Raw genomic sequence first — 16,149 nt, forward strand, 5'->3', positions numbered from 1 at the left:
TAATTATGAGAATAAAAGTCATAATTTTGAGTTTTAAAGTCATAATTTCGAGAATAAAAGTCATAATTATGACTTTAAAACTCAAAATTATGACTTTTATTCAATTATGACTTCCTGTTGGTCTTTAATTTCATAGCGGAAATGGGCTTCCAAAGTTTACGCAGCACTGTAAATGCATTTATTTTGTTTTTTTTCTGTTGCTGTTTTTACTTTTTGGCACTAGATGGCGCTGCGGTGAACATATCGGGCAGAAAATTAATTAGACTGAATTGTATTCTATAAAAGCCTCTTAACTGTAATAAAGTTCATGAGTTTAACCGTTGTTTTCTTTTTCATTACAACTGCCACAAAGCTAAAGAAACCCAAGCCAGCCCTAACTATAGGATTTATCAAAAAGGAAAGTCTTAATCCCATTCTTCAAACTGGACAATGTGTCAGCCTCATGGACAGAAACTGGAAGTTGGTTCCACCAGAGAGGAGCCTGAAAACTGGAAGAGCTTCCTCCCATTCTGCTGCTGGAAACTCTAGGAACCACAAGTAAACCTGCAGACTGAGAGTGAAGTGCTCTGTTAGGAAAATATGGAACAATAAGATCTGTAATATAAGATGGAGCTAGGTTGTTGAGGGCTTTGTAGGTTAGAAGTAAGATTTTGAATTCAGTTCTGGATTTGACAGGGAGCCAATGGAGAGAAGCTAAAACTGGTTGATGCAGTTTTTCATTGACTCATGAATCTCTGTCCATTTTTACTTCTGAGAGCTTCAGTTTCTCTAAAATGATATTTTTATAGTGAGTTCTCTTACTGACCTTATAATGACAAACATCTGTAAATGCTCCTCCAGATGTTTCTTATTCATACCCTTTAGTTTTAGAGCCTTTTGTTGCTCTTGCTGTAACTTTTCTGAGATTCGTCCAGTTTATTTCTGCAGCTCCAAATCACAGTAAGGTCATCTCAGAGCAGAAACATTCATATACATTAAAAAAAGACAATTAATAAAAGTTATCCATCTCAGGAAGTCAGTTTGTGATGGATCTTCACTTCTCCCATGCAGATGTGTTGTTCCATAAAATTCAAATTTACCTTATTTTTAATGTTAAATAAAAGCATCTTGACGCCTTTAATAGTGCGATGTGACATCAGAGACCATTACAGAGAAATACAAAAGAAAGATAAGACTGAACTCTGCAAGGGTTGTAATGTTTCCGAGTTGACCGTCAGATTCTCCTCACGTTGTTTGAAACATATTGGGGTAAATCATCCATTCACAAGTGTTCATTTATTTTTAGAAATATTATATTTTCCATGTTTTAATTGTATGCTTGATGAACACCTGCTAGACACTTTTTGTTGGTACACCTGTTGTTGGTACACCTGTTGTTGGTACGCCTGTTGTTGGTACACCTGTTGTTAACACCAACAGTCTATCAGAGAATCACAGAGCAGCCTCCATGTCGAGGTGGTGACGACTTGCTGAAGTTCAAAGTGTCAGAACGAGGGAGGAGGATTTAAATGACTCTGAATGTGATGCGGCTTTCAGCGCCAGAAACTGCTGATATTTTTACACACAAACACCTCTTTAAAACAGAATGATCCAAAAAGAGAAGATGTAGCCTACAGGCCAAGAAAGCCTCGATGATGTCAGAGGAGAAGAGGCAGACTGGTGTGAGAAGACAGAACTGGAGAAAACCATCTCTGAACAACTCATCCAACCTTCAGATGGATGCGCTACGTCAGCAGAAGGTCCCACCAGGTCCCACAGGAAACAGGTTCAACAAATTCAAACAAAAAGAAATTGGAGCAATATTTCCTGGTCTGGTGGGTTTGGATTTACTGGTCTCCAACCGTCTTCACAACCAGATCTGCAGCCAGGAGACTGAGAAGACTCACATTATGGATACACAACTGACACATGCAGCAACAGCGTGACGCCAACATGTCTGAAGTGACTATTTGTCCATGAAAACCACAAAACAAAATGATCTAAGTGAAGACAAATGTATCTCAAATCATCTCTGGATGCTCCGTGGGTTTGTGGTTTACACAGTACAAAGGTACAAAAACTGTAGTTTATGGTTTATTCTCAGTTGGCAGCCAAACAATTCTACACAAATCACCGGATCCGTTCCTGCCGCTCCTGCTCTCGCTCCTGCATGACTCCCCTCGTCGCCCCCCGACTACCATACGACCACCCACGTGCCTCCACACCTCCCTACAGCCTACGTATTTGTAGCTCTAATATACCCACGTCCCAAACAAAAATAAATATAGAAACAAATTACCAACCAACAAATTAATTCTAAACAATTATAATCAAACAAAGATACTAATTTAAAAATCAAACCAGAAAATAAGCTAATTTATAAACTAATAAACTAAATTCAAAGACTTAACAAAAAATAGACAAACAGCTCCTACACTGTCAATGTGGACCAAAATGAATCTGGACTGTTCCCAACAATCGTTCAGTCGATGACATGAAATAAAAACGTGTCCGTGTGGACAGAGTCGAGAGGTGACTTCAGTTTGCAGAATTTCCCCGTCGAGCCTAAAAATCTCATTTTATTCTTCCAGGACCATCAGGAGAAGTTCCTTCGACTCCAACTAGAGTCGTCTGCGTCGATCAAGCCAAGACGTCGCAGTTCGTTTGTCTCAGCTCAGTTTGTGTCGCTCCTTCTGCATCACTCTCCATTTGCCTGAGAAAAAGAGACGAAAGGAAAAAATGTTTGTTCTTTACTCCAATTAACCGTGAAGCACATCTTTCATAGCACAGATCTGTTACCTGCACAGCACAAGACAAACTAGAGAAACTGCATTTCCTGGGAAAACGCAGTGTGAAGGCTTATTGCTGAAAAACAGCTGAAAAACAGCTGAAATTAGCTAAAAAAAAAAAAAAAAAAGCTGAAATGAAAGAACAAGTCTGAATTAGTAAGGAAAACAGAAAGAGCCCGTGTTTGCTGAAATAGGTTTAAATAAGCAGAAATAAGAACAAAAACTAAGAAATTATCTTAAAAAAGGCTGAAATTAGCACACAAAAAATAGCTGAAAATGCATAAAGAAGCTTAAACTACCAGAAGAAAGAAAAAAGAGCCGAAAGGAGCTCCAAAAACGTGGATTTAGCTGAAAATGCCAAAATTTGAACAAAAAGCTAAAGAGTAGCTGAAACAGCAGAAAAAAACCTGAAAATAGCAGACGATGGCTGAAAGGAGCACAAGCTGAAATTAGCAGAAAAAAGTTAATTAAGTTGAAAGTAGCAGAAATTATTATTATATGAAAACAGTAAACAAGATAATTAGCAGAAGAAAGCAGAAAGAACACAAGTTTGTCCAGTTAATCTGAAAGAAACAGAAATGAGCACAAAAAAGTGGAAATTATCTGAAAAAAGCTTAAATTAGCAACATCAACAACAAACAGCAGAAAGGTATAGCTATAAATAAGCAGAAAGAAGCTTAAATTAGCAGAAGGAAGTGGAGAGAGCACATTTTGGCTGAATTTGACTGAAAAAAGTTGAAACGAGTGCAAAAAATGTTGAATTAGCAGATAAAGCTAAAATTAGTATGAAAACAGCTAAATAGGAGCTGAAAAGTCAATAAAAGCTGAAACTAGCAGAAATAAGCTGAAAGGAGCATAACAAGCTGCAACGGTCAGAAAGAAGTTAGAAGAAACACAAAAATGTTGTAGTTAGCAGAAAGAATCTGAACGGAAAACAAAACAGCTGAAATTAGCTGAAAACAGCTGAAATGAGCTGAAAAGAGCTGAAATTTTTACCCAACCCTTGTCTGTACATGTCAGGTCTCCTCTGCGTTTGTACCTTTTCTTCTCAACATCAAAGATGTTTTCAGGCAGATGGACGTTGAGTGTCTCTGGAAGCAGAAAGACCAAGCTGCCACTGACGATCCCTGTCCCAGCAAAGACCACGGGGGGCAGAAGAAGCCAGGTGTCCTCCAGCATCATGATCATTGGAGCCAGGGAGCTTCCAGTCCGAGCGAGACACGAGGTGTAGCCTAAACCACACTGCCTGTCCAACAACACAACCAAGAGCTGCATCAGGACCGTTTGTGTAAATGAGTTTGCATCTTGTTCTTTGTGACGTCAACAGGAACACAGAGCAGCAACGTACAGGTAGGTTCGAACAAGACGGCTGTGTTCTGCTCTAGACCTAAAAGAGGCAGACAGTACTGTCAGGGCACGTGCTAAGATTTGTGAAAGAATGAAAAGTAATCAAGCAGAGGAAGTGAATGAGGATCAAAACTAGAATTTTTATAATCTGGCAGTGATTTATAACAAGAACTGGAGTAAGAAGAATAACAGAAGACTGACAGAATCAAAATTAAACATCAAGGACAAATGTAATCTGCAAAAGAAGCACCCAGCTGGTCTTATTTGTCCACATGGGAGGTTCCACTTCACTTCAAACTTGGGTCCTTTGCAGCATCGGAGCTGCTCCTGTGCCTTCATCATCTGTAGCTTTGTCAACCACCACAACGAGCCGTTGGTTAGCCTTCACCTGTTTGTGTGTCTGGATCTGGAAGTACCACAGGATCTTAGCACTGCTGTTCTGCACAACATCTGGCAGAGTCTCCCACTTTGACTGTTGGACCTTCAGTCTATATACAGATGTTCCGGTACAGGTGTTCCTCTATTTCAGCCATTGGTTATGGCAGTCCATCATGTGTGCTTCACCTGGCATGGTAGACTCCAGCATCCATTACCTTGTGCTGAGGGCCTTCTCTTGTGCTGGTGTCTATTGGATGTCCTTCAGTCCAGCCCTCTGTAGGTACTGGTGGGATCTGTAGATATCAGACACTTCCTCAATTTGCCGGTGGTACATTTTATACAGAGGCTTATCCTTCAATGATCGTTCTTCTTGTTGATGGTTCTTTTCATCTTCCACATTGGGGTTTTGCTGCTCGACCTATCAATTCATCATTGGGGACTTTCTGGACGTACTCCAAGATCTTGGTTGTTTCATAGTGAGCATGAACATGAGCAGCTACAGAAACAGTGATCCCCAATGATCAAAATGAGGGAGAGATGGAAGGAGGATCCTCAGCAGAACAAGAAGCCGCGAGTAATTTTATGTATAATTGATGGACACTAAATCTTGCACAATGTAGCTTTGCTATTTATCAAGGTTCACACTCAATAATCCAGGTAGATAAAACAAAGTTAAGACTTCATCAGTCAGAGGAGCCACAACAAACTCAGTCTTATAAACAGCACCTTCACATAGTGGGACAACCAGGGAACCAACCAGGGAACCAACCATGTGACGGTGCTATTTAAGACTGAGTTTGATGTGGCTCCTCGAGCTGATGAAGTCTTTTGGATGAAAGATGAAACGTTTCAACAAAAAGAAACCGTCCAGAGGACCTGACTGAACTTTGTTGGACATCATTGCTATTCTTTGTTCTGTTGTTGCCAGTTTGATCGTTACACAAACTAACCTGTTGAGTGTTGAATACTGGGAAACGTCTGCATCAGACAGAAGATGACTGGGTTCGAAATGGATGCATGCGCACAAGATGTACCTGTAATAAATCTTCCACTACTAAGGCAGCCGGCAGTTCCATGCACTGCACAAGGTGCCCTGTTTGACTTGAGCACCTGATGTCTGTGCACGCCACTGTGTCTTACTCTTTGTATGTACAAAGTACTTACTGTGAGGTCAGTTCGAACCACAGCAAATCAATTCTGTTCGTCAATTTTAGTTTTACCATCGAGAAACTGCAGTAGTTTTGCTCAAAGCTATCATACCATCAGTATTTCAAACTTGTGCCTGCTAGAAAGATACATGTTTATGTTGAAACACTTCCTGTTTGCAGTTTAATCACAAAAAGCCAGTAATAAAATGAAGAAAGTGCTTTAGATCGTATTTTCAAGACCAGAGATGGGAGTTTACCGGAGAACCGTTGGGTAGAGTTCAGCTGTGTAGAGGAAAGCTGTGGTGAACGCAGCCTCAGAAAAACCCTTCGCCACCACACCAACACACGTTCGAATCACAGAGTACTCTAAAAGTGAAAGAGATCAGTGATGAGTAAGAATCCGTTTTTTTAAACTGAAAACAAATCAAGCCAAAGAGCAAAACAGACAAAAGTGCAAGTTTTGCAACTTCAGATAAACATTTTTCATTGTGTGTATACACAGTAACTACTGTCACCTAGTGGTATGGCTGCATTGATCCCAATCAGAGCTCCTGTTGTGATCAGGAACCAAGCCTGGCAGTGCCGCCTACCGATCCGGTCCAGGACGAAGAAGGTGAGGATTTTGGCAGGAGCTTCAATGGCTCCGTAGATAAACTGCGTGAGGTAAATGTTGACACCGAAACCTGAGATTTTGAAACTGATTCCATAGTAAAGGAAGGAAACTGCAAACCTGCAGCACAGCAACACAGCCGGGATTAAAACACGCAGCACCTGTCAAGCAGAACCTTTTAAAGAATAATCTGGTACCAGAAAAACCCCGAGCACAGGGTGATCTTTCTCAGCTGCGGGGATTTGATCAGATCCAAATAAGTGTGGTTCTTTTCAGCCACCTCGGACACCGTTATCGTCCTCAGAACCTGAAACAAGCGCACAGTTCCTCCTGTTAGGCATGGAGTTAAGAACTTGCTGAAAAACAGCCGAAATCAGCTAAAAACATGCTGAAATATAGCTGATATGGAGGAACAAGACTAACTTAACAGAAGAAAACAGAAAGAACACATATTTGCTGAATTAGGTTTAAATAAACAGCAATGAGCACAAAAATAGTAAATTAGTTAAAACAGCTGAAATTAACAAAAAAAATAGCTGAAAGTAGCTGAAAAGGCAGAAAGAAGCTTAAGCTACTAGAAGGAAGACGTAAGAGCTGAAATGAGCTCAAATTATGTGAAATTAGCTGAAAAAGCTAAATTTAGCATAAAACAGCCAAATATTAGCTGAAATAGCAGAAAAAGCTGAAACTAGCAGAAATAAGCTTAAAGGAGCATAACAAGATGACATTAGCAGAAAGAAATTAAATAGGCTGAAAGTAGCAGAAATTACCATAAAAAAGTGATCTGAAAACAGCTGAAATTAGCTAAAAATGCTAAAAAGGTAGCTGAAAACTAGAACAAGCTTAAATTAGCAGAAGAAGGCTGAAAAACACATGTTTGTCCTATTAGGTTGAACGAAGCCAAAATGATCACAATAAACGTGGAAATGATATGAAAAAAACAAAATTAGCAACAAAACAAACAAAAACAACAGCTGAAAAGTTGCTTAAAAAGCAGAAAGAAGCTTAAACTACCAGAAGGAGGTGGAGAGAGCACATTTGTGCTGAATTAGGTAGAATAAAGTTTAAATTAGTGCAAAAAATGTGGAATTAGCTGAAAACGCTAAAATTTGCATAAAAGAGCTAAATAATAGCTGATATGACTGAAACTAGCAGAAAACAGATGAAAGGAGCACAAAACAAGTTGTTTGGTTTTCTGATGACCTTTTAGACTGAAGGCAACGTGTTCAACATAAAGGTACTTCTCCCAGCTATTTAACTGTCAATAATCATCATCAATCCTCAGTGCAGACCGACTCTCTTACTTTGATCAGCATCAGCATCAGCATCAGAATCAGCATCAGCATCAGAATCAGCATCAGCGTCAGCATCAGCATCAACATCAGAATCAGCATCAACATCAGCGTCAGCATCAGCATCAACGTCAGCGTCAGCGTCAGAGTCAGCGTCAGAGTCGGCCGAGATACAACGAGAACACGCACGAACAGTCGTGTAAAAAGATGGACGGAGTGCACGGAGCTGCTGCTATGAAGCGCGGCCTTCTTATTCAGAATAATATATTTAGATAGAAAAAGGGCCAAAGCCACGAGGAGAGGGGCAGTGGCCTTACAACAAAAGATCTCTTCACGCCTTGTCCTTATAGGGCAACATTTAAGACATCTAAAACTCTGCCAGCTAAAACACATTCATGAACACGTTACATGTGCCTTTACAAACGAGGTGGTCCATGAAGTCTTAGATAGTCCTGATAAGATGAAGGTCAGCTGGTACAGTTCTAATAAGGCTCCACAGAAGGGGGGGGGGGGGGTTGCTATAGACGAAGCTTTTCCTCAGTTTACACATTTCCCAGGAAAAGTCGTCCTGTTCCGAGTCCAGCTGGGGAGAAGTTCAGATAACCACAATTGTTGATTTATTCAGGCAGACTATTTTTCCGTCAGCCTTGAGTCTGTGCTGAAACTTCCAAGGTCCGACGTGTCCAGATTAGGGTGCACGCCATGGTCCGTGCCTGCGAGCCTCTTCAAGATGGTTTTTTACTCCTGTTTCTGGGAATTCGTTGCAAAACGATCTGAAGTTCTTGACCTTGACCTTGACCTCTCTAATGGATTTTAAACAATTCTTTGATGTTCAATGCAAAAATCAACGCAGACATGTTCCTGTTTTTAGAATCTTACACTGTTTTATAATGTAGCATTTTTTAATTTTGTTTTATATCACTTCTTTTATATACTTTTCATTTTATATGCTTTCGTATGAATGCTTATTTTTGTGTGTACATCATTTACGGTTTTTCTTTAAAACGAATCTCTCTTGTCAATGAGTCCTGACTAACCTGTAAAAATAAAAGTTGAATGAATGAAAAAAGCAGCTGAAAATTGCTAATTTTAAATTAGCAGAAGGAAGCTGAAAGAAGCTGAAGCAGTAAAAGATTGTAAACAGATCTAAAGGTTTGTTGGAAAATGAGCTCAATTCATTTTCTGTGAGAACAAAATGTCAGAAAAGGCTAAATATTTGAAAAAGCTAAAGTTGCACCGACACCAAAAGTCATAGCTGGATTGTCCTGAAAGAGCCGAACGTTTTGATTCATGATTTGATTTCAAAACTGAAAAACGTTCAGAAGAAAAATGGATCTCAATGAAGTGAATGCGTCACAAACATTCAGACAACTAGAGCTGTTTTTTATTGTCAACCACAACTGAAAGACAAACAATGTTTTCATGTAGGTCTGTTTTTGTCTTTTATGAATCGTTGAGTGATTTTAATGAGAAATTTGAGAACGTAATCACTGTCTGTACAACTACAACTCTTGGAGTCAGCAGCAGCTAACGTGGCACCACGTGCACCCAAATTTAAGATGCTCACCAAATCAAATCACAAAAAACGAGTTAGGGTTAAAAAAATGACTACAACTCTGTCCGTTCTTCAGATAATGAGGTAAACTTTGATGTGGTAGTAACTGAGAGTTATTTACAACACATACCCAGCACATTTTGTGTATAATTATAATTAAACTTTTTCAAACTTAGCTACAACATCATCATTTCTGAGTATTGGAGAATCTTAGTTTAAAATTCTGGCATGAAATCTTCATTCCTTCAAGAAAAATTGAGATTTATTTAAAATAATTCACAGGTCACACGGGCTTAAGTGCACATAACTTCACCAATTTTCAAAAAGGCATATTCTAATTCTAATGAAGGTAAATTAAATGTTGCTGTAACTCATCATTTTGGTTTCATTAAAGAGTTGTTCTAGATGCTGATGATGTGGACAGGAAGGATCTGAAGAAGCCTCTGACTGAAGACACTCTGTTGTATGACAGTCTGATGTTGTATGACAGTCTGTTGTTGTATGACAGTCTGTTGTTGTATGACAGTCTGATGTTGTATGACAGTCTGATGTTGTATGACAGTCTGATGTTGTATGACAGTCTGTTGTTGTATGACAGTCTGTTGTTGTATGACAGTCTGATGAAGAGGATGCTGAGGGTTGTCTATAATGTTCTTCATTTGATGAAGAATCCTTCTTCGTACAATCATCTCCAAAGGTTCTCGGGGAGTCCCCAGAACTGAGCCAGCCTTCTTTATGAGCTTCTTGATCTTTTTGAAGTCACTTGCTCTGGTGCTGCTCCCCCAGCAGATGATGCAGAAGAGACAGCGCTCTCTACAACAGACTTATAGAAGATATGCAGCATCTTGCTGCAAACGCTGAAGGACTTCAGCTTCCTCAAGAAGTACAGTCTGCTCTGTCCCTTCTTGTAGACTTTGTGATTTGGGGCTGTAGTTGAGGTCTTATTTGAGCTTTTGAGATGTTAATCAGCTGCTCCCGGTTGTAAAAACACCCACCTTGTTGTCATGGTTACGCTTCATAACAATTGTCCAAAAGTAAAGTGGTTTCAGTGAAAATCCTTTCAGCTGAGCAGGAAATAATCATCCAAAAAAGTATCAAAGTCCATGCTCCAGTAAAAAAAATCCAACAAAGTTAAGTCATCTGGATGGTTTCTTTACGTTGAAACATGTCGTCAATCAAAAGAATTCATCAGTTCGAGGAGCCACAACAAAGTAGCACACTCACATAGTGGACCAACCAGTTTGATGGTGATTGGTTTCTGGAGTCCACCCTCTCCCCCATCGACTCCTCGGAGGCAGCTGAACCACTTTGGCTCAGATGGCTCCAACCCATCTCATCTGCAGCCCAGAAGGAGATCAAGTGTTCAGCCACCAAGTTTTTACCTGAGCCGAGAGCCAGCAACCTCTTCGCTCCTTCCTCTCAGTGGACAGGATGATCAAAAACACATAAAACATCTTTCAAGATTGTATTAAACGTTAAATCATCTGTACAATTCATGTTCATGTTTGTGCTGATGTTCAATGTTTTATGTTATGAGTGCTTAGTGTATATTTAGTTGATGTTTTTCTTAGTTCATATCTTAGATGTTATTACTGTTTTTCTTATACATTTTATTGTTGGATGTAACTGGGACCCTGTGTACATAATTTCGCTCCACCACATGTACCACATGAGGTGCGAATGACAATAAAGAAACTCTGACTCTGACTCTGAAACTCTGACTCTGACTCTGACTCTGACAATAAGAACTCAGGTTAGAGACCAACAAAGTGCTTGTCCTTTCAAAGAGCTCATTGTGAATGTTGGTCAAGAAACCCCAGAGACATAAGTAAGAGGCTTAATTCAAAGCCAATCTGCAAAATCAACCCACTCCATTGATCAGGCTTAACAAACTCAGAGGGTCGTATGTCACACGCTTGTTGGACTCGAGCTGGATGTGAGAACAGAATCTGGAGGGGGAGGTAAAACATCTGAGGTCCCCTAATGCTAGTTTCTGTTTTATAGCATACAACCTGCTACCCAGTTCCTCCATGTTGGCTTTAGTGGTAAGTTGAGTGAGAATCTGTTGAATGGTGGAATCATGGTTGTCAATATGTTTATTCTGAGTAAGGATGGATGTTGGAGTCCTCTTGGTCTCTGGATGTTAGTGTATGGTTGGAACGTTCTATCACATTTTATAGTGATTTAAAACATCCCAAAGTACCACCTGCGAACTAAGAGACCAACAACATTAGATACTGTAAGTGCTTTATTTACAGTTGTGAGTTTCCAGGAATACGTGAGGGAGCTGCAGGAGAGAAGAAGCAGTGAGCCTGGTTCCTTAATGATATTGTCTGTGTCCATTCATCCAATCATCCATTAATTATCTTTTACCCACTTCTTCCTTTTCTGGTCGGGGGCGTCACTGGTGCCCATGTCCAGTTATCATTGTACAAGAGTTGAGGAACACCCTGGACAGGTCTCCAGTCCTTCACAGGGCCACATAGAGACAAATGAGACAACTATTCACCAGGGGACTCCAAGGCTAAGGAGATGACCAAAGTGACCGGGTAAGTGAATTAAGTATGTGTCATATTCACCACTTGCTCTTGACGAGATCGGATGCTTCTCCCCTCCCTCTCCGCTTTGCTTTGCTACTCTGTCTCTCTGTGAAACTGCTGTGAGCCTCTCTTGCAACTTCTGAACCATAATTATGGACTTGTTTTGACCAGTTGGTCCCTCAACTCAATTTACAACATTTCTTCAGGAGAAGACAGGCTTTAGGCGAGCCGATTTACCCTGTTGGCACGCAGCTGGACATCTCATCCACTTGAAGACTTGATGATGTGTGTATCTCTGCTGCCATCTGTGGATTTTAAGGACGCATATTTATTTGGATTTTCAACAACTGGTTCCTGCTTTTTGAATTCAGCTGGTCCTGGTTTTTATCTACAATCAAGGAAGTCGTTGGCAGCAAATTTGGACACAATCACGCTGCTTGCCTTTTGTTGGCTTGGTTCGTGTCTCGAGTACCCAGACTCAAATGCTTTGGGCTGAATGGATCAGATCTCAGGGAATTTACTCAGGCATGTTCCATCGGTGTGGCCATGTTATTTTGGACATTTCGGAACAGAGTTGACCAACACAGACTCAAGGTAGATGTCATTAAGTTCTGCCTGTCCCCAAAACAACTGTGTGTTCATCTGAATTTGGCTCCCTTGGCTGGCCTTGAAGGCCATCTTATCTGAATTCACCTGGAGAACATGTGATCTGATGCTCACCACCCCCTCTCTGAGGAATTTCCAACTGATAACCAGATGAACCAGCTGAATAAACTTTGTGTCATCGTTTCAGGACTCTTGGATTCTCATAGGGGTTATCCTTGGCAATTCCTTGACATGCGTTGAGAATGTTTATGGATCTCACCGGAGGACATTGACTGATTACAGTGACCTCGAGAGCATCTATATGCGTTGTTGACCACTCTCGTCTCCGATTGCAGAATGTCTACGTCACTATGTGCTGTTTGTGCGAGGTGTTTTTTTAATATTAGAGGAGTTTTTTTCTCAGGCAAGAAAAAAAAAGTCTGATAGGAATTTTTTTTGCCTCCAACTCCTACATGTGTCCAGTTAACCACTGTTTTTGTCTGTCCAAACTGGTCTCACTTGTAAATGAGTCTTGGAGGCTCGATGTGATTTATCTGTTTAAATAAAGGTTGAATGAATGAAAAGTAGATGGATAGTGACAGGATAAACCTCAAGGCTGAATGGCAGTGTGTTGGGTTGATGTTTTATTGTAATGCTTGCAGGTGGCAGTTCCAGAGGTGGGATCCAAAGAGACATTGGGAAATACAGGCGGGCTTGTGTTTTAGGGAACACCAAGGAGCAACTGGACACAGGAGCTGCAAGCAGCACAAGAAGCACAAAGGTGCTATAATCTTTAGCATGGAGGACATTCACTAGGGCTGGACACAGTGAGCAGCACGGTGGCTCAGCTGGTAGAGCTGTTGCGTCTCAAAGGGTGTCAGTTCAAATCCCAGCCTGGGACCTTTCTGGGTGGAGTTTGCATGTTCTCTCCGTGCTGCGTGGATTTTCTCCAGGTACTCCAGTTTCCTCCCACAGACCAAAAACATGCATGTTAGGCTGATTGGTAACTCTAAATTGTCCCTAGGTGAGAGAGAGAGTGAATGGTTGTTTGTCTTGTTTGTCTCCATGTGTCCCTGTGCAGGACTGGAGACCTGTCCAGGGTGTCCCCCGCCTCTCGCACAGTGATAGCTGGACATGGGCACCAGTGACGCCCCCGACCCAAAAAGTAAGGTGAGTAAAAGATGAGTGGATGACTGGATGGATGGACAGTAACAGGAATGGACGATGTTGGTCCAAACAGTCTTAAGGAGGGACAGCTGTGGGTAATTGGTTTCATCCTGTGACTCAGGAACTGCAAGAAAACTGTTAGGTGGTGGAACCCCCCCACATCTATAACCAAACAAACCCACAGACACAGGTTACTGTCTCATCAGAAGAAGGCAGCAACAGATGTCATGTTGATGACACTGGGTGTGATGATTGACAGTAAACAGTAGAACTGTATCTTACATTTTCAGTTCAGTTTATTTCTAAAGCTCCAAGTCACAGCAGAAGTCTTCTCAGGACACTGAACAGAAACATTAATATATATAAAAACATTACGTATCTGAGGAGCAGACTGGGACAGTGATGTTAGAAGTGCAGCGGACTACAAGACACACTATCCAGTAGTGAGAATGTTCATTTTCAGTCATGCTCTTCAGAGCCACAATTTGTACATTATTAAAGGTGAATTTTAGGTTTGACTTTCAGTAAGTCAACAATCTGTACCTCGGTGTCCAACTTTGACGTGCATGTGTCCCTCCTGTTTATTTTAGCGCACTGAGTGAGATACTTCTGGGCTTCCTCTGTTCTTCCATGGGCCAACAGCCAGCGTGCTGACTCAGGCAACCACCTGAAGACAAAAGTGGAAGCCATTGTCTTTTTCAACACCGTGTCAGCTTCTACGACAGGTACCCCATCAGGTCTGAAGCTTACCACCAGGAGATGAGCGCAACGATGCAGGGTGCTGTGGCTGCCATCGTCAGGTGCCTCCAGTCTCGGATGAGGAAGGCCAGTAGAGCCAGAAACATGTTCCCCACGGTCCACGACAAACTCATGATGGTTCCAGTAAATGTTCGATGCTTCACATCTGTCCATTCAATACCTTAAACACATGTTAGATTCAAGGGTTTGTAGACTTCAGTAAAATATAAATGACTATTCAGAAGGAGAACCTACTGGATTTAAAAGGTTTTAATTACTTTTTGTGACCAAAGGTGTTTGTCAATATTTAGGAACGCAACAATATGCATATACATAGTGTGTGTGACTTCCACCGTTTTATTCTCAGGCACAAGAATAAAACAATATAAATATGATGAACAGGAGGTGAAAAATCACAGGTTGATGCAATTTTTCATATTTCTTCTTCTTCTTTCAATTTTTCCCTCTTCAGGGTCTCCACAGCGAGTCCTCCTCCATCTCACTCTGTCCTCTGTGTCCTCTGTCCTCACTCCAACTACCTCCATGTCCTCTCTAACTGCATCCATATGTCTCCACTTTGTCTTTTTCCTGGCAGCTGCATTTCTAACAACCTTCTACCAAAGTACCCACTGTCCCTCCTCTGGACATGTCCAAACCACTGTCCATCCTCTGGACATGTCCAAACCACTGTCCCTCCTCTGGACATGTCCAAACCATCTCAGTGTGTCCTCTCTAACTTCATCTCCCAGTTGTTCAACCTGTGCTGTAACTCTGATGATTTCATTCCTGATCTTCTCCATCCTTGTCTCTCCTAAGGAGAACCTCAACATCTTCATTTCTGACACTTCCAGTTCTGTCTCTTGTCTTTTTGTCCATTTCTCTGTCTCCAGAACATACAACATAGCTGGTCCCACCGCTGTCTTGTAAACTTTTCCTTTGACCTTTGCTGACACCCTTTAGTCACAAATCACTCCTGAAACTTTTCTCCATCACTCCATCCTGCCTGGACTCTCTTCTTCACCTCTTTACCTCACCTGCGTCCTCGGGCTGTGGATAAAGCTCCTGCAGCGACACTTTTTTCAGGCAGGCGCCCACCGTGGGACAACAAGCGCTGCTCTATGGTTTTGGCCACATTTAGAAAAAACAGCCTAATATTTAGTGTTTTGTCTGTGGCTTAGAAAAGAGTTGCTCTCAGTCTTCTTGCTCACTTCAGAAAAGCGTCCTGGTCGCTCCGACAAGCTCCAAATACTCTGACTGCACGACAACGAGCTTTATGAGCCGAGATCATCGTCTCTTTTGAGCACTTCAGTGAAAGTTCAGAAAACTCCTGCAATTATTCACACATCAGATTGTTCACACAAGCGCAGGAACTTATGCGTTGTGCAAAACTTTAATTGTATTTTTGTGTTTTTTAATAAAACTGCCCGTGATTTTTAACTTTTAGGGGTGGAGTTTTTTTAAGAGCAGAAGCATGAATGTGCAGCGACAGCTCTGATGTGATATTAGGAAGCTTGTTATTTTTAAAATGTATTTATATGTAACTAGTTTCAGATTACATATCCTATATAGGTTTTATTTGTTCAAGGCAATCATGTTTGTTCATAAATTTATTATTAGTCAGTCTGAGAGTTACCGCATCCAAGCAAACAGTTACCGGAACGCACCATGTCAAAACAAGGGAGTTCCTGGATCCTGTTCCGGCAAGATCCAGCTCAAATTAAGCCCTGATCATAGTCCACGGGGATTCCTCCCTGACCTCATCTGTTAGTCATCCCATTACTAGAGCAAACAAGAAGGGGCTCAGTGCTGATCCTTGATGCACTCCCACCTCCACCTTGAAGCTATCTGTCAGTCCTACATCACATCTCACCACTGTCCTGCTGTCCTCTACATGTCCTGTACCAGTCAAACATGTCCTGCTGTCCTCTACATGTCCTGAACCAGTCAAACATGTCCTGCTGTCCTCTACATGTGCTGAACCAGTCAAACATGTCCTGCTGTCCTCTACATGTGCTGAACCA

The 16,149-nt window shown here is 41.3% G+C and overlaps 1 protein-coding gene across 1 annotated transcript in view; it reads right to left on the reverse strand.

Moving 5' to 3' along the window:
• Positions 1 to 2,648: 2,648 nt before the first annotated feature.
• The window catches only part of LOC119423015 (solute carrier family 22 member 7-like), a 35,666-nt gene continuing 22,165 nt past the window's right edge, over positions 2,649 to 16,149 (reverse strand). The window contains exons 3-9 of the mRNA XM_037690427.1: positions 14,141 to 14,309; positions 13,934 to 14,057; positions 6,449 to 6,558; positions 6,157 to 6,371; positions 5,899 to 6,007; positions 3,782 to 4,014; positions 2,649 to 2,692 (exon numbers count right to left, since the gene is read on the reverse strand). Of these exons, the coding sequence (XP_037546355.1) occupies positions 2,649 to 2,692; positions 3,782 to 4,014; positions 5,899 to 6,007; positions 6,157 to 6,371; positions 6,449 to 6,558; positions 13,934 to 14,057; positions 14,141 to 14,309 (1,004 nt within the window). The remainder of the gene's footprint in view (positions 2,693 to 3,781; positions 4,015 to 5,898; positions 6,008 to 6,156; positions 6,372 to 6,448; positions 6,559 to 13,933; positions 14,058 to 14,140; positions 14,310 to 16,149) is intronic.

The sequence above is a fragment of the Nematolebias whitei genome, chromosome 16 (assembly GCF_014905685.2).
Source record: "Nematolebias whitei isolate Nwh7 chromosome 16, NemWhi1, whole genome shotgun sequence".
Lineage (NCBI taxonomy): Eukaryota > Metazoa > Chordata > Actinopteri > Cyprinodontiformes > Rivulidae > Nematolebias > Nematolebias whitei.